Source organism: Antechinus flavipes, chromosome 3 (assembly GCF_016432865.1).
Source record: "Antechinus flavipes isolate AdamAnt ecotype Samford, QLD, Australia chromosome 3, AdamAnt_v2, whole genome shotgun sequence".
NCBI lineage: Eukaryota > Metazoa > Chordata > Mammalia > Dasyuromorphia > Dasyuridae > Antechinus > Antechinus flavipes.
The window spans coordinates 456,435,406-456,455,144 of record NC_067400.1 but is presented as its reverse complement, the minus strand read 5'-3'; the positions used below and the strand labels follow the sequence as shown (position 1 = coordinate 456,455,144).

General features: G+C 36.1%; 1 protein-coding gene across 1 annotated transcript in view; it reads right to left on the bottom strand.

Moving 5' to 3' along the window:
- Nucleotides 1-19,739, bottom strand: part of FLT1 (fms related receptor tyrosine kinase 1) — a 174,844-nt gene that overhangs the window by 55,413 nt on the left and 99,692 nt on the right. Inside the window, exon 15 of the mRNA XM_051986524.1 lies at nucleotides 10,343-10,474. Coding sequence (XP_051842484.1) covers nucleotides 10,343-10,474 — 132 coding nt within the window. The remainder of the gene's footprint in view (nucleotides 1-10,342; nucleotides 10,475-19,739) is intronic.

The window sequence follows — 19,739 nt, the reverse complement described above, 5'->3', positions numbered from 1 at the left end:
ATTACACCCTTTTGTGGTATCTCATATATAGATGGTAAAATCGAGCTACTGAATTGTTACAATATAACGACTAGTCTATGGAGAAACTATACATGATTCTCTACAACAAGTAATTAGCCCTCTATGCTCCTGCCCATGTAGCATATTTGGAAAGGGAGAGAGGGAAACAGTGTTAGTGCAGCATTCCAGTAGCACCAATATCAGGGACAGAGTGTACTTGATCTGTAACTGGAGAAGCTAGATTTGAATCCTGGCTCTAATTTGATGAATCACATCTCATGTATTGAACAAGTCACTCAACCTCTCTGATGGGTCTCAGTTTCCTTATTTGTAAAATGAGAGAGTTGGACTAGCTCAGGACTTCTTAAACTTTTTCTGCTTGCAAAGACTTTTTGCCTGGGAAATTTTTATGTGATCCCGTGCATATAGGTATATAAACCAAACACAGTGATAATAAATAAAGTTATGCAACCTCACATGGGGTCACAACCCACAGCTTTTAAGAAGCTCTGGACTTAGATGACTTCTAAGGTTTCTTCTAATTTTAAATCCATGATCCTTTGAAGCCTAGAATAATGTAATTGAATTGAAACCATCACGGAGTTGAGAGGCTCAGCTCCTGTGCTTACTGATTCTTAGAAAGGTCAAGCAGCATCACAAAAAAGGGAAACCCCAGAGACAGCAGGACCAGGAACAATTTTCACTAAAAAAGGATAAAAAATGCCTCTACTTTTTCATTTGCATATTTCTAGGACCAGATAAGTAACTTCATTTTGGGCTGCAAAGGGCAGCAGGGTACAAACACATTTAGATTTGAATGGAATTTGAAGTTCCTTCATCCTGAGAGTGTTTAAAATAGTTGCCCCAAATGGAACTTCCTCAGGCAGAGTTCCATAGCATGTTCTCATTACGACATCATGGGGTTTTTGTTTTTTTGTTGTTTGGTTAAAGTGGAATTTTGTTGACCGGAATCTTGCTTGAGCTAAGTGAATCTCTGCCTGGAGCTAGGAAATCTTTCTGAGCTAGTCATCTTATTCGAAATGGGATTTGGCTTGTTGAAATTATGGTCCTCATTCTAGTCCCTTAAACCAAGAAGGGTACAAGACTAAACCACATTTAAAAAGCTTAGAGGCCAATTCCAAGTTGGCTTAGATTTTATGGCAAGCAGTCATCTGACCCCAATGGAGGAAGAATTTAGCAGAACATCATGGAGTTTTGAGCTATTTCACACAGAATTCTTCCTTGATGATACTAGTTATCTTGGCTCCCTTGAGACATGGCATGATGGTCATGATTCTTCTCAAGTAATATATGATTGTTGAACAGTAATGATGTCATATTTCTATAAGAGATGTATTACAAATTTGTTCTCCCAATTTTATAGGGGAGGGGAGAAACAACTGAATAATAAAAAATCCTTTGTCCAGAATGGCCTAAGAAATATGTACAAGTCAGTATTTTAATCCAAGTCTTTTCTGATTCCAAAACCCATACTTTTTCCACAATCAATCTGTGAAAAAGATTGATCAGATCTGATGGGTACTGGGCAGATCTCTTGACACCTAATTATTTCCCTTCCCTGTTGCTAGAATTCTTAGCATTACCAGTTCTTTGGCTAGAATATGATCTTCTCCTAGCCCTTATGTAAAAGGTGAACATTTCTAGAGGATAAGTAATGGGTTATTTGGAGACTTTCTGTTTTGAGAAGAAATTGCTTTCATATCTTGGTGATGGAACCTGAATGAAAGAAAGGGGGCATAAAATGGAAGGACAATTGGAGATGCCAAAAGCACACCTGCTAGCTTCATTGTTCTGCCTAAAGCTTTTCCTGTCCTTGATTTGGGGGGATCTTTTTAGTGGCAAGTAGCATGTGTCTTCTATAATATGATAAGAAAGTGAACTCTGATGTACAATCAGTAAGAGCTTAGCGGAGTGTACTGTGCAAATCACACTCAGGAGATGACGAAAGTTTAAACTATGTGCCTTTGGGGAAGTACTTTCATGTTTTCTATAATGTTTTCTCTACTAATAGGAAAAATAATACTTCTTTATAGGGTTGTAGTGAGATTCAAAAGAGATAACAAATATAAAGAGATTTGTATAATTTAAAGTAGCATAGACATAAGTTATTATAACTACTATACTAAAATTACATCTACTACTACTAGTACTACTACTACTAGTAGTACTACTACTACTACTACTACTACTACTACTATACTACTACTACTACTACTACTACTACATCTGTTACTATTTCTCCTAAATGTTTATCAGAAGATTTTTGTCCATTTAAACTATATTCTCTTGTGGTACAATTATGCCAGTAGAAATAGTATGCTATATTGAGATTTAATGCTATATAACATGAATGAGAATGAATGAATTTATATTCTTGGTAATACACCTTCAATTTGTTTATCTTCTATTATTTGCAATAATAACTATGAAATAAAGCTTTCCCAAACCTTTTGAATATAAATATGGCACGCTCTCATTGTCATAAGCTCATTAAATGATACATTGACAATACTATGGTTATTTCAGAAGTTATTATTTTGACTACTAGTTGTAGGTGTTGCTGTTTTTTAATGTTAAGCTTTTTTTTCAGGGAGCTCTCCACAAGAGCTCAGTCCAAACCAAACAAGTCCTGTGATTATTTAAAGAAGTGACTTTGATTCCACTGTCCATTCATCCTTTTCAGATACAAAAATAACACATTGTTTTATCTATGAGTATAAGAATCCCTTTTCAAAGGAAATAAAAAGAGCAGACAGTTTCCTTCCTGACTAATTCACAAGCCTCTTTTCAAAACTGTTAAACATAGCCTCAGACATAAGTCCTTTGCCTGGCTTCATTTCCTAAGCTCTAGTGGACAAGATAGGCAATGTAAAACATTCATACTAGTCTTTTTAACAATTTATTTCCATGGCTAGTACACAAAACTGAGTCTACCAAAAGCTTGGGAAGTCAACAAAGATGAATTACCAAATTGTTAAAACTAACACTATTATGCATAAGAATCTAATTGTGAATAAAAGACTTCTAGGCAGACACTGCATCTAATCTGAAAAACATCCAGAGATGAGATTTTGCTTAATAAGTTATGATTGATGAGTAAAAGGCTAAAAAATACATTTTATCACATGCTGACTTGTCATGTAATCCATGTAATGTGAATTTTAAAAAAATCCTTTTCCCGAAATATTATATCATCCCTCAGGGAAACCAACATACATTAACAAAAGTGTAGTTAAACTTCATATAAACTATTTTCATAGTTTTGATTCATTTGACACTAATTTTTCTGATAAGCTTCAGTCTTTATCTGAATTCTCTCTGTAAAGGTTTTTGGATAAAGTCCAGAGTGCTTTGTGACATTTTAAAGAAAGACTAAAGATAAAATGAATGAATCAATCAGCAAATATTTAGCAAGTGAATCTCTGCAACTGTGGCATTATGCTTAACAATGTGCAGGATACAAATTATTAAGATGCTTGCTCTACAACAGCTTGTAATTATTTTATTATTGATGTGAGTCAACTTGATACAGTGGAAGTAACAATAGTCTAGGACTAGAAACTAGGGCAGTGAACCAGGAATAAATGCCTAGGACACAGAGCTGGAAGGAACTTTAAAGATCATTTTGACTAGCTTCATTCATTCATTCAACAAGTATTTATTAAACATCTACTATGAATCAGGCACTATGCTAGGCTTTGGGTATGAAAGAACCCTCAAAGAGCTTACATTTTACTGGGAGTTGGGGGGGAAGGGAACAAGTAAATAAATACAACATATTAAGCAATTTTTGTGAAAAAAAAGTCATTTGTAACTAGGGAGAAAGCAGAATAGGCCTCATGTAGCACTGGCTCTCTATGACCCCATTTGAGTTTTCTTAGCAAAGTAATTTGCCATTTCTTTCTCTGATTAATTTTACAGATGAGAAAACTGAGGCAAACAGGGTTAAGTGACTTGCCCAGAGTCACACAGCTACTTAAGTGTCTGAGGCCACATTTGAACTCATAAAGATGAGTCTTCTTGACACTAGGTCTGATCCTCTACGCTATAGCACTACCTAGTTGCTCCATGTGTCACTTGAACTAAGATTAAAGGAAGCTAGAGATTCTAAGTGGCAATACCAGTGAGGAAGTCTGCATTACAGGGAGACAGCATGTGTAAAAATGGAAAATAGAACATTATTTAAAGAGAGCAAGTGGGCTCATTTGGTTGTGGTATGGGTGAAGAAATATAATGGTAAATATGTCTGGAAAGGTAGACTGAAAGTTATAGGGCTATATACAATCATGGATATTTGCATTTCATTCCTTTAACAATTGGGAGCCACTGGTGCTTATTAAACTTATTAAGGAATGACCTAAGTAACCTAAATAGACCTGTTTTTTGTTTTGTTTTGTTTTGTTTTGTTCTTTTAATGGTAATCCAGGTTAAATGAATTGCTTAGGGTCATGCATCTAGTAAGTATCTGGATTTGAACTCAGGTCCTCCTGACTCCACTCATCTACTACTCCACCTAGCACTGTCACTTTTTTGGCACTGTTGTGAAGGATGCATTGGAAAAGAAAAAAATTTAAGAGAGCTATTGCAATAGTCCAGACAAGAGTTGATGAGGTAATGAAAACTCAGAATAACTAAATGAGCAGCTTAAAATCACAGAACCCTAATAGCAAAAATTTGAACCCACATCCTCTGCTTCTATTACCATTTTTTATGTGAACTAGCCATTTAATCTCTTTAAGAATAATTTTTTTCATCTGTAATAATATTTGTCTTTCTTATGTTGCATGGATGTTTTGAAGAGCAAATGAGATTATGTATAGTATTATATAAGTGGAAGGTCTTATTATCAGAATTGAGATATGATAACTGTGGCAGTAAAGGATGGCTGGTGAATGAATCATACTGATAGTTGGGAAGAAATGATGTATCCTCCAAAATTCAGCCAACTGATTAATTCTAATGACCAACCTTGGGTTAGCAGAACAGCTGATGAAACATACTTCATTCGTCTGGGGGGGGGAGGGAAGGGGTGTGAGAGGGGGGGGTTGGGGGAGAAGACAATTAGTGTAAATGTTGCCTAAACTGTTAATACAACCTATTGGTTTTGTGTAACTTTTTTTTAACTTTTTGGGGGGTCCAGCCCATTGAGGTTATGTTGACAAAAGACAATAAACTTAAATAAAAGAGTGTGTCTAATGAAAATTCTTCACCTTCTGTAATTCATATATAGGCAGTCAACAACTTTTGAATGGATTGTGTTCCCAAAGTTCATTTGCCAGGTGTTTGGAACTCAATGTACTTTCCCATAGAAACAATGCTATAAATCATGATTAGCTCATTGGACTAGCCCACAGAAATGTATTTAACTCCTAACATACCAGATGTATAGTATTAATAGAGTAATGTCTCCCTTAGCTGGAGACCATTTAACTGCAAAACTCATGAAATCACAGACTCAGAGTTGGAGGGGAACTCAGAGGTTACTTAATCTAAACCCTTACTGGAAACATGAAGATTTTTCATGATCTCTCTCAAGACCAATTTAAAATCACAAATCTTCAAGTTCTTTGAGGAGCATTTTTTGCTTTTGTTTTTGCCTTTCATTGTATCCTCAGGTTTTAACTTCATGTCTGGCACCCAACAGGTGCTTAATAAATGCTTATTGATTGATTCCCTGCTCTGTAGAGTCTCAGACTTGGAAACCATTCTTGCTCAATTGTATCCTCAGGGTTTAACTTCATGTCTGACACATAACAAGTGCTTAATAAATGCTTATTGATTGATTCCCTGCTCTATAGAGTCTCAGACTTGGAAACCATTCATCTCAATTTCTTCTCAAATAATCATGTTTATGTTTTATGTGTTTTATGTATTTGTCTATGGTACTCCCCCAATAGGATATAAAGTCCCTAAGTATTTTCTTTCCTCTTTATATCAACAGAGTCAAGTTTGCATGTAGTGGGTACTTAATAAATGTCTATTGGATTGAATTGGGTTGGATGGGATCAGAAGAGACCTTCCAGTCTAATACAACCTCTATTCTAGTGTAGCATTCTCCTCTACAGCATCCTGATGGGTGTTCACCCAGTCTTTGCTTGTATATTTCCAATGGCAGGGAGCTTATTATTTCACCACGGCTAAGATCTAGTAAAGAAGCAAAAATGTTCCATGTGTTCACAGACCAAAAGATATGTCACAATGTGCATTCATTAAAGCTCAGCTATCTTAAACATAGTTGATAACTTATTAACAAATATTGCATAGAGCAACTTCTTGGATTAATGAAACTCCCAGATAATCTGAATTGAAAGACCAAAGGCAGTAATTTCTTTTGGAGACAGGCTCTCATTTCTTTGCACAAAGAATGTTTAAGTGGGGAAGCAATTATGACTATTTGGGAAAGGAAAACAGAAACATCAAAACACGAAATCATATCTTTCTAATTGATAAAAAGTGTCAGTGCTATATCAGAGAAAAGGGATTGTGAAGTTCTTGGTCCATTAGGAAATTTTAAGAGGGTATCAGAAACCAGCTGCAATTTAGCCCTTACTACTACTTTTAACCCAAAACTAACTTTGAGTGATCTCAAGAAATGTCCTAATGTTACATTAAAGAATAACTTCCCCTTTCCCTTCCTTTCTTCCCCTTCCTCTTCTCTTTCCTCCTTTGTTCCTTCTTCCTTCCCTTCCCGTCTCTTCCTTTCTATTTCTCTCCTTCCTCTCTCCCCTTCTCTTGTCTGCTTATACAAATCCTTCCAAACCTGATTCCCCACTGAAGCATTCAGTCCTCAAAACATTCTGACCGAATTTTTACTGTTGATCCTTTAAAGTATTATTTCTGGATTGTCCTCCTTTTTGCTCTTTTATCCCCAACTTGAATGAGACAAGCAAGTTAAGCAGCAAGGAATTTCAGTTAGTCACTCATCTTCTCTGTTCTTCAGTTTCCTGTTATGGGAATTGTATGGGAATCGTAAACTCTCTTGAATGAATCTTTCCCTCTGAGTTTCAACAAAACTTTTTAACTCTACTAAGGGACTTGTTATATGTTGTCATAGTTATTTGTATGCATGAATTAATTACCCTCTCTTCTAGAGAAAGAATTCCTAGACCTAAGATCCTAGATGTTAGGGGTTATATTTGATGAGTCTTCCCCAAAGCATCTAGAACACAGTTTTGCACATAGCAGATGCTCAAAAAATGTTTATTGAATCAAATCAAATATTTATGCTGATTACATCTCCTGGTTTTTGTAAGTATAAAATTATATGAAGTATGTGTGTGTGTTGGGGGAATCTCTCTGGCTTTGTCCTTATTAGTGGTTTAATGGGAGACAGGGGTGGCAACCTACTCAAATTTTAGGACGATATAAGCCTGGAAGGATGACTGAATCACAATTCCATAAGATCCTGACAGTCTGTAACAAAAGTCTGAATCTAATAAGACAAAACTGACTAGAAACAACTCTAAATTTCTATATTATAGTTTCCAAAAGTCCACTGGGTAAGTAAATTATGAAGGAGATAAGCTTAGAAAGCAGGTAATGTGAAAAAAGATTTGAGGCTTTTAGTGAATTTTAAATTCAAAAGGATTCAATGGTATGACATGGTGACCAAAAACCATACCACAATCATAGTCTATATTAATGAAAGTCTGGAATCTCAAATTTGGTCCAGTCTCATTTTATAAAAGAGATTAACATATTCAAGTGTTCCCAGGGGAAAGTGGTCAGGATAATGAGGGTCGGACTGCTATATTATCTCACCTCCTTCCCAGACTGCCAAACAATGAACTCAAACAGTCCAGGACATTAAGCCTAGTTGAAACAGCAAGGCATCTCAAGGAAGATGCAGGAGGGCAGCATGTGATACTGATGAACTCGTAAGCCCAAGGAGCCTGGGAATAGCAGCATCCTTCAGACAATTAACCCTGCTCCCAGCCTAGATCACATAAGCCATAATGCAGGGAAGCAACCTCCTGTGGAGATATGGCCTGACAGCTTCCTCTGCAGGTGTTGTAGCCTCTGTCCCTCTGTTCCCTCCTCCCTCTGATCCCATCCCAGTAGCTACAACTACTGAAGAACTAGAAAAAAATTCTCAACACCAAAGTTCTAGGCACTCTCAATGTTTCAGCTTCAGAAAGTGCTATGGATTATCCATGGAAATCACTTTAAAGAAGATGCAGTATCATCCGCTTTGTCACTATACTATAAAAACCACAGAAATTTACATCTGATTTGTAACAGAAATCTTTAATATGATTGTTTCCCTCTATGAAAATGTGAGCTTCTTGAGATTAGAGACTGTCTTTTCTATTATATTACCAGTGCTTAATACAATATTTTGTCCATAGTAAATACTTAATAAATGCTTTTTCACTCATTCATAATTATCCTAATGAAAAAAAGACATAGGAGGAGCACAATTATGGTCTTCAAATATCTGAAAGTTTGTTATGTGGAATAAGTGTTAGAATTCATTTGCTTAGTTCTAGGTAGATATTACAGAGAAGCATATTTGGGATCAACAAAAAGGTAAATTCCTAACAATTAAGACCATCTAATTGGAAAAAAAAATTCTCCATTTCTTGAGATATTTAAGCAGAGACATTTGTTAAGGTTTTTGTATAGGAAATACTTGTTCATATATGCATTGAACTGGATGACATATGAAGTTCCTTTTGTGATTTAAGAACTGAGATTTCACTGCTACAAATATTTTTTGCTCCTAATATATAATAATCATAGGTAGAATTTATGTAATGACTACTATGTACTAGGCATTATAGTAAATGCTTTACAAATATTATCATATTTGATCTTTACAACTCTGGGGGAAGGAATAGATGCTATCATCCTCATTTTATATTCAGAAAACTAAAGCAGGAATTATGTGACTTGCCCAAGGTCATATAGCTATTTAGTGTTTGAGACTGGATTTGAACTTAGGTCTGTCTACCTAACTACCAGGATATAGCTACCTGTAAATACTAGGCAAGTTAGCTGTTTCTTGATCTCTAATGTCTTAGCAACACCACCTCTTAGCCCCATGTCAATATTGCAATGCCTGCTGCTACTTACAGAAGCTCATATCCAGGCACTCCTTGTGAAAGGGAAGATAAGTTGTTTTTCTTGTTTGGAAAGTCACAAGCTACAGGGTTCAATGGAGAGATCAGTACTTGTCAGGAAAATTTAATATTTGAAATACATAGCTCTTTAAAAAAAACCTATATTATTAGAATACTGAAACTCCAAGGTTTATTGTCAAAGGAAGTCTTATTGAAATAATTTCTGAGGATGGTGAAGATACTTATATTTAGAAGAGAAAAATTTTTCTAAGTAAACTCTTATACATACATATATAGATATATACATATATATTTAAATATGTATAGTTAGAAAACATAAAATCTTTAATATTCAATGTTCTGAAATTTCTCTTTGATCATTTTAAAAGAGGATTGTTTCCTGAAGTATGCCATCGAAAGGATCCTGACATTTAATTATAAAGTTTCACTATCTTCACATGCTACAGATATTTACATTTTTACATGTGTTATTTTGGCATTAACTGAAACTATTGCACTCTGTGATTTGCTGATTTTTGGCATTAAAGAATTGAAATTTTGAGCTAGCCCTTTTTTAGATGAGAGTCATATGAGATTCACCCAGGACAGGATTTGGGGTTTGTTTGTTTGTGGTGGTTGTATTTTGCTGTTGAGAGATATAAGGAAGAAGCATTTGAAATATTTGTCTTAAATATGGTCACATTTATTATGTGGTATTAATCTCTGATAGTAATTTACAGTTTACTTTATGCTGAAATCAAACACATGAAAATATCCACCACAGCAGGAGCAGCATCTGTTTGATTTGTGGGAACTGAAATAGGAAAATGAATGAATGAATGAATGAATGAATGAGTATGTGTGTGTGTGTGTGTATTTTCTTTTTTTTTCAATCTATACCCATCTTCCCCTCTTTCACCCACTTTCCTCACAGGTGGGAGTCTGGTGCAATCGGTATGTTTAGATCAACATAAACACATTGGGAGCCATCAGCTTCCGTTCTTTCCGGATCCATTTCCCTTGCAAAAACTTCCCTCAGATTGCTGGGTTTTCAGTCACAGAAAGGCTTAGTCAGCCAGCTTCATTACCTAAAGGCTTTCCAGACAGAGGCAGACCCCCTTGAGGAAAAGGAAGGAGGTGGGAAAAAGTACCGGGGATGGAGTGGGGGGTGGGTGAGAGGAAAGGTAGGAATTTGAGCAAACAGGGAAATTGGCGTCTGAGACATTTCTTGTTTGTTGCTTTCCCATGCTGTTGTTTACCTTGTACAGTGAGGTATGCTGAACTCTGGACAGAGCCCTTCTGGTTGGTGGCTCTGCAACGGTAGAAACCTTCATCCTCTTCTGTGACTCTTTCAATAAACAGCGTGCTGCTTCCTGGGCCCAAAATAATACCTGAGGAGTGAGAGAGATTTAGATAAATACTACTGAATGATAAACACAAACAGTGACTGACTTTTGTAACACCACCAGCTTCCTATGATTATGCATTCAGACAAGGAAATCTGAGACACAGTTAATCCAGCCCCATACTGTTATATGTTTTCTTTCTATTGTGATCTTCCTACAGCATTTTTGACATGATTGTGCCTAGAGTAGGAAAGGCAGAACTGTGCAATGTATCTCAATGTAGAGGATGAAATAAGTTAGCCTTTCATTGTAGGTCAATTCTAGAGACTGAACATCAGAAGAAAAACATTCCCTCAGCAGACAAGCCAGAGGAATTCATGTCTCACCAACTGAAGGATAGGTCTATTTAGAAATAAACACAGATCAATGCCACAGGATGGCACTGCGAAAAGAACATGAGGAATGAAGCGGTGAGGGACTCCCCATTCTAGTTCTAGTTCAATTCAAAACAACAAGCATTTATTAAATACCTGTGTAAAGCCCTAAAGATAGAAAAGCAAAAATGAAAATGTCTCCTATCCTCAAGGAACTTACATTCTATTAGAGAAAAATAATATGCACACAGGTAAGTAACAGCATAATTTACATGAATTATTTTTTAGGGGGAAGAACACTAATAATAAGGGAGATCATAAAATGCATCTCAACATTATAAGAAGATGGCTAGTTGATTCAGTGGATAAAGTGTTAGGCACTAGAATTCAAACTTGAGGACACTAACTAGCTATGTCATCCTGGCAAGTCACTTAATCCTGTTTGCCTCAGTTTTCTCATCTGTAAGATGAGCTGGAGAAGAACATGGAAAAGCACTCCAGTATCTCTGCCAAGAAAACCCCATGGACAATACTGTCATACTATGTCCACAGAGTCATGAAGAGTCAGACGAAACTAAACAACAAAACATTCCAGGAAGCAGAGGTGAGCAGAGGGAGCATTCTAGGAATGGGGGATAGCCAGTGCAAGGCAAAGAGTTCAGTAGAGTTTTATCTTAGAGTGTGAGAAAGTAACTATAATGGAATTATAGAATAGTTGCTCATACAAGAGGCACAAGAAACTTCAATCAATCAGCTAATTAATTGATCACAAAACAAATATTTATTAAAAATCTACTATGTGTTAGGTTTTGGGGATAAAAGTACAAAAAATTTAAAAATCCCTACACATAATGAGGGAGGCAATACATATACACATATGTTATAGATGGATATTATATATATATATTATTGCAATATAGCATACATTTAAAATTAAGAAATATACATATGTATACATATATGTATGTATAAGTACAAACACTATACATTTAAATTTAAGAAACCTCCATGTATACATATATGTGTATATAAACGTGATCATATATACAGCACACATTTAAAATTAAGAAATACACATGTATACACATGTGCATATATAAAGGATAACCATATATACAATATACATTTAAAATTAAGAAATACACAATGTACATACATATGTGTGTATGTATGTGTGTAATAGCAGAAGTTTAATATAATTTAGTTTATGAGGGAGGACACTGGCATATTTAATGGGGAAGGGAGAAGGGGAAAGGGAAAAGAAAATAAGGAAAGGAAGGAAGATGATCACAAGATAAAAGTCTATTTCAAATAATATCTAACACAAAAAGATCCTCTGTAAAGTCAAGTAATTTAATAGAATCAGAATACAAAAATGTCAGTAGAAACACTTTTAACTTCTTTCCTGTTACTTCCACAAAGACAAATCAAATGGGTCCCAAATAATTAAGTGAAGAGGTTCTTAAGGGATCCATGGAGGAATTTCAAGGAGTCTGTGAACTTGTCTGGGGAAAATTTTTATTTTCATTTTCATTAACTTCTAAGTGAAATTTAGAATTTCTTTTAATTATTTAAAAACACGATGCTGAAAATGAGTCCATAGGCTTTACCAGACTACAAAAGGAGCTATGATACAAAAGAGGGTGTGAATCCTGCCCTAGTAGAATATAGTGAGGAAGGAGAGAGCTTCCTACTATATGTTGTTTGAATTGTGATTAACCTGATGCTATTGGGGGATAAACTGTTCAATTCTAAACACAGTTACTTATAAAAGCATGAGACTGATATTATTTAATCACTTAATAACTAATTGTGGATCACTTAGGATGTATCTAGATTTGGAGTAGTAGAAAGCTGCTTTCTCCATCCTAGGGCTCAAGCAAACTTTCTTTCTTTGATCTTTAATAACCATCTGCATAGAAGAAAAGATGTATGTACCAAGCAAGCATAGCATCAACTTCAGGGAAGAAAGGAAATAAAAAATTGATTATATATCTATTAGGTGGCAGGTCTAAGAATAATTAATATTAGTAATAATTAATGTAATTAATCATCATTAATAATTAACAATAGCAACTAATATTTACACAGCACTTAAAATACGCCAAGCATTGTATGAAGTTCTTCATGAATATTATCTCATTTGATCCTTACAAACAGTTTGGGAGGTAAGTTACTATTATCATCATCCCCAATTTGTAGATGAGGAAACTAAAGCAAATGGAAAGTAAGGGACTTAACCAGAATCTTATAGGATAGTAAGTGTCTCAAGACAGATTTGAATTCAGATATTCCTGACTCCAGATCCAGTGCTCAATCTACTCTGCCACCTAGATGAGTACTCCTAAGGAACTAGATTTTTTGGTTTTTATTTGTATAAGGTTGTTTTTGTAGGGATATTCAACTTATTCAAGGGCTTGATAGTTTTAGAGTATTAGTGCTTTTATTAAATTGGTTGGCTGTTGTCCTTCAATCTCAAAGAGATTCAAAATGATGGTCAAAGTATAGTGTGTCCAACTGTGGCTGATCAGATTAATATGAGCTCAGAAGGCTCTCCCATTGGTTGAACACAAATAATCCATATGAACATTTAGAATGGAGATGCTCTAAATTTGCACATCTCACCTTATTAAATTAGTAGACATTGGGAAGCTTTAGACATAGATTGTCTTCATAATGGTTTGCTGCTATATAGTAAGGACACTGATCTTCTACAAATAGACTATATATTTAAGCTTATGTCCAGAACCCAGATTGCGGGTAGGATTTCTATTAAAATTAGAATGTTTTGTAATAAATCTTATTTATTCATATTCTGCAATACAGGTCAATTAATCTTTTCATTTTATGAATGAGGAATGTGTGGTGCATGGAAATCAGATGACTTGTCAGTGGAAAGAGAGTGCCCTGGAAACCAGGAGACAGGTATTCTATTTCTGCTTTCATGACTATAGGCAAGTCTTAGTAATGCAGTTTTATCTAGAATGTGTTTGGACCAGATGAACACAAATATGAGTCCATATTGAATTGGTGACTTATAGCCTGAAAGCAGCTTCATGTGATCTTTGGATACATTAATAAATGTAGAGTGTCCAGAAGAAGCAAGGAGATACTGGCAGAGTCCACAGCCCTGCCAGGGCCAAATTTGGAATGTTAGGTTCAGTTTTGATCACAACATTTTAGGAAAGGTATATCCTTGCATGAGTACATGTTATTTTCCCCAACATAATTAATGTATTCTCCCTGAAGATCAAGATTGTTTTTTGTGTTAGTCTGCATGTTCCCTATTCCTTGCACATGTCATGGGCTTGCAATAAATGCTTTTTGATCAAGTGATTTTTATTATCTGCTCAGAACATTACAGTCATCTAAGTTGTAAATTGTTACTATTGTGAACAGTCTGGAAAGGTTTTCTGATTTTCTGGATATTTTTTTTTAGTATGTGTATGTGATGCACAATCTTTGCTCTAGGCAAGTCCACTTCACCTTCCTTTTCTGGAAGCTTCTGAATCTGGTACTTTCAATACTAGAATTTTCTAGCCTTTAGCCACTTGGCTGAGACCTTCTCCTCCTCATAAAATTCTCATCCTTCATCAGTATTCCCTGAGTTGTCCTAATCCATAAAGTGAGGACAGATCCAGGAGTCCTATACATTACATCAGGAAAGTATTGTGAGTGCTAAGCCTCTTATGGTACTTCTTCCTTTTGCTATGACCAGAAGATCACTGTACTTGTGGATCTAGGGACAGCCCAGATTATAGCTTTTCCTTAACCTGCTTTGAAGTTGTTGGGTTACTGCTTTAGTCTATGGGGATGAATTCTGTACTGGTTCTTTTGGATAGATTTTTCTCTTGTTGTTCCTCTTTCCCTCACTGTGCCTATGTGCTATATTATATAGTCTTTCTTTGAATTAAAATGGGACAAATAAAGGTTTATTGTTTTAAAATGGCTGATCTAATACTTTTGAAAGTCCTCCAAATCCTTAAACTACTATAAAAGATTGGAATAGTGACATCTCTCATCATTGACCTTTACAACTCTGGTACAAAGAAATTTTTGCCATCGTTTAAATCTCAGATTAAATGTTCCCTTCTCCATGAAACCTTTCTGATCATTATAATCAGAAGTGATTGCTCCCTGCCCCGAGTATTTCATAAGACACTTGCAGTATGGTTATCCCCTATTAGATTACAAAGTCCTAGAATGCAGGAATTGTGTTTTATTCTCCTTTGTATCCATCACAGAAGGGAGCTGACCCATTGATGGGGCTAAGGGAGCAGGAAGTGGTGGCTCACAGAAAACTGCTTGTGCCTGAAGTCTACAATTCTTAAAATTCTGAGTTCAAGGGATTTTGCTTGGAGCAGATTTGATTATCCATCCTTGAGGAAAAGAGGAAAAGTGGATGAAAGCAGAGTATTATCCATGAAGAAAGTATTAGGTTCTTGTTCCTGTCTAACTGTCCAGGCAAGGGTCAATGGAATCAATCATTTGTTATAGAAGGATGATGTACATTTGAGGTGTGATAAGGTAAATATTAAGTGCTTTAAACTGTAATCTGACAAAGGTGAGTATTCCCAACATACTGTAATGCCAGAGAAACTGAGCAAGATAGCGATTAGAGAGTATTTAATAGTTTATTAAATGGAGAGATATACTGGAACCAAATGGATCCATGGTTTGTCCCAGGGCTGAATGAGACTATTGTCTTCAAGAATCCAGCAAGCAATCAGAGTTCTCAATGACATTATATATATACACACACACATACACAGACACACACACAAGTGGCTCAGATGCAGGGGGTAGACTGAGTCAGGGGTAGAGTCAGGGTGAAGCAAGTTGAGGTCCCTTTAAGAAACTATATTTCCTATTGATCTGTGATTCCTTTCAGATTCTCAGTCCCTCCTGGCTGAGGCATATCCTCTCCAGAAAAAAGTTTCTTTCTCAGATGTGAATCAAAGGAAAGGTATATCCTTGCATGAGTACATGTTATTTTCCCCAACATAATTAATGTATTCTCCCTGAAGATAAAGATTGTTTTTTGTGTTAGTCTGCATGTTCACAAATCCTGGTCAAAAGCATCCCTTTGAATTCCAATGGGAGATCTGGGCTTGTCCCAGCCCTCACTGGATCTGAGCCAACTTGGGCTCTCCCAGCCCCCACTGGTTCTGATCTGCTCCACTTGCTTTCTTCAGTTGCCCAGCCCAACCCCCACTGGTTCTGATCTGCTCGGCTTTCCCAACCCCCACCAAGACAACCAATATAATGAGTTTCTATCAACTAAAGTCTTTGCAGATAGACCTTGGCAGCTCCCTTTTCTGCCAGAACCTTCTGTCCACTGAGAACTATATTCTTAGTGCAAAATTCCATTTTCTGTAGATCTGCCCACTGGAATAATATTCTTTTCCAGTGTTATCCTTCCTTATCCTCACCTATTTCCCTAACCAGACTTTATGCCTCTCTGTCAGGATTTCTAACCTTATTTCCAATCCCTATAATAAACCTCTTTCATTAATCTAGGTTTTCAGGTCTATAAATTCCTTTACAGAGAACCTCTGTGCCACCAGAAGGGAGTCCCAAAACTCCCTACCCTTGCACCAAATCCTAAGGGGTTGCAGGGGAGCCAAACCTCTCCATTTGGTTCACTGAACCCCTAATCTGGGATAAGGTTACTAGACCTTATCACTTAACTCCCGGTCCGCCAGAAACCCTAATTTCATTTTGGTTCCCTAAACCCTAAACCCTCATCAAGGGTACTGAGAGCAGGAATGGGATTCTGACAGGGTGGAGTGAGCCTCAGGAAAGGGGGATGACATAATCAGGGGGAGACAACCCGATATGGGGAAAGGCATCTTGATAAGACAGTATCTGATATTCTAATAGCTTGGGATGGGGAGAGGCATTCTGCTATTCTAAAATATAAGATCTTTTTCCTTATCAAATATTCTGATAAAGAGGGAGGGGAACTTTTGCAGAACTGAGAAGCAGGGAAACTGAGGCAGGACTGAGTCAGGATAATTAGGGAAACTGAATCAGGACAATAAAAGAGAACTGTGGCATAACAATACAAGCTAAAAACATAATCCTGTCAAATTTAATGGATTAGCATGTTCTCTTAGAATGAATCCAGTCAAGAACGTTCTCAAGAACATTTCTGGCACTGAAACTTTAATATGACTTTTTTTTTTTTTTGCTCTTTTATTTTTGGAGTTTGAGTTGGCTCCTTCTTTTTCTTTATCTGTTTTCAGGTAATCTTTCAAGGAATTGTTTTCAAGCAATCTTGTTCAAATCATCTTGCTCTTTCAATATATCCCATTCTATTCAAAGTCTCTCTCATGTACAGCTCTCTCATGTTTCTGCATTGTTTTTATTTACCATTGTAAATTTCACATCTTTATTTGAATTTGAATCACTGCTCTTAAGACTTTTTGATATCTCCTTTTAGAATATTTTAGTTTTCATTTTAAGACCTCCTGTTCAATAATAATAGGCCTAACTCCAGCAGCCTCAGAAGGCAGTGAGTTTATCTTCATTGGAGGACTTTAAGCAGAGAAAAGATGGCAATTTGTGGGGGACATTGTAGAAGGAATTCTTGGATAAAAATGATTTCTGAAGTCTTTTACAACTCTTGAGATTCTGTGATTCTGAGTTTCCTCTTAGCTGTTGTTTTCTCTGTACTATAACCCTTTTTGATGCCTTTGTGAATAAGTAGTTTGCTCTGTGTGATTTTTTTTTATTCACTATAACTCTTAAAAGTTTGTGAAAAAAAATGCTCAGCTTGAAACGAGCATGTTAACAATCCTTATATCAAGAATGCCTTTGGAAATTTTCTATAGCACTTCAAAACAACCACAGAAATAGTAGACATTCTCCTAGGTGACTGATAGTCTTGGTCACCAGAGTAGTAAAAGAAATAACTGGAAAGCTGGTTTTTCTGAAACATCAATGTGCCTTGAGCATTGACATCAGGATCTCAGATGTGGAAGCCATCTTGTTCTGGCCCAGTGCTCTGACTCTCCCAGAGCAGTCTTAATCTCATCCAAAAGAACCCATCAACACCCCAAAAAATATAAGGGAAATGTTCCCTCGACCCACAGAGAAAAGAAGTTATTTGTTATTTCTACAATAATGATGATGCTATTTCTATTTCCATTCTTTAAATTCAAAATTTGAATACACTCAAAGTATGGAAATCAATTTCATATTTGTTTGTGAAATTCCTGCTCATAAACTCAGTCATACCACAGCCTTAGGCATTCAAAGAAATCTTGATGCTCCTGTGTTTTGCTATATGAACTTGGGAAGTCACTTCATCTCTCTGAATCTGTTTAATCATATGTAAAAATAAGAGCTGGGGTAAATTATTCCTAAAGTTGCTTATATTTCCTCCCTTCCCAAATTCTAAAACTTCCACTTTTAATGCCAGGAAAAACAGACAATGAAGCATAACTGAAACTCTTTTGAAAAAAACTGACTGTTCTAAGATATCCCACTTACTTAAAATTTTGAATTCCTATCACTGTCCTATTCAGCAAATGGATAGGGACTTCACTTATGATGCAACTCATACAGGCAGCTCTCAGATGAGAATACTCTCTCTACTAATTCAGTCTGAAATGTTTTCTGCCAATTATAGACTTAACGTGCTTCTACCACAGTATGTTTCAAAGTAGGGTTTGAAACCAGGTCTTTCTGAGTTACCTTTTTCAGTGTAAAAAACTTGCATATGTGCGTTTAATTTTAACATTGAACAGAAAGAAGTAATATTATCTCAAAGATGGAAGAGTCCCACCCCTTAAGTAGGACTGCCCTCTTTGAGATCTCTGACAAATTATGCTTTAGTTTTGGTTCAAGTATTTTCAATGGTAGGAAACTTAAGAACTGCATCTAAGTCAAAGCAATTGGAGCTTTGCCCCAGAGCACTGGAATGGATAAAAAGTAAAAAAAAAATACAAGAATGATTTTTTAAAAAAAATATGTACTTTTAGTTTTTTGACAGTATATTCTCTGCTTCCACAGCTTGGAAACTGTTTAGCAAGGCTAATTAAATCAGGAAGGTACCATATGGCCTGCTCCCTACCTGTTGGTAGCCATATACCTAATGAATTCCTTCACAACCCAGCTAACTCTGTCCTCCCAAGAGTGGTAGCCTCTCTAGTAATGGCCCTCTAGAGTCTCAGCAAAGCAGGATCCTAAATCTTTTTTAGCACTCCCTTTCCACCCAAGATTAATTAGAGGGCACTTAGTGCTGTTGTCCCAGGAACTAGTTTCTTCTCCTAAGTGCCAAAATCACTAGGCACCAAAGGAAACTTACTACTTCCCAAGACTGCCTCTTTTACTTTTGGACAGTTCTTCACTTAGAAATTCTTTCTTGTATAGAACTAAAATACTGCACTCTACAACTTTCACTTATTAATCCAAGTTCTGCAAACTGGAGTCAAGCAGAACAAATCTAAACCTATTTTAATGTGACCACTTTTAAAATATTAGAAGACAATGATCATATTCTCCCAAGCCTTTAGTTTCTCCTTTAGTTTAAATACTTTCTCCTTTAAAAAAATATATCCACCTCTTTCTTAAACACACCACCCTTTTCTTCAACAGTTTTTCAGATGCCATGGTTTGAGCTTCTCCCTATATAATCACCTCCCTCTAGTCAGAACCCAGTTTGTCAGCTGATCTACTAGAGCTGAGCAAAATAATAGAAATGTGGTCTAACCAGGGAAGAGTTTCACCAATACTTCTTTTAATGCAGTCTAAGACTGCATTAATTTTTTGGCTGTCACATCACACTGATGATTCATAGTAATCTTGCAGTCTATGAAGGCTTCTTGGCCATTTTCACATGAAGTGCTGTCTAGTCATATTTTCTCTTAGGTATTTATGCAATTTTAAAAAACTTGAATACAAGTTATCATATTTATTCTCATTAGGTT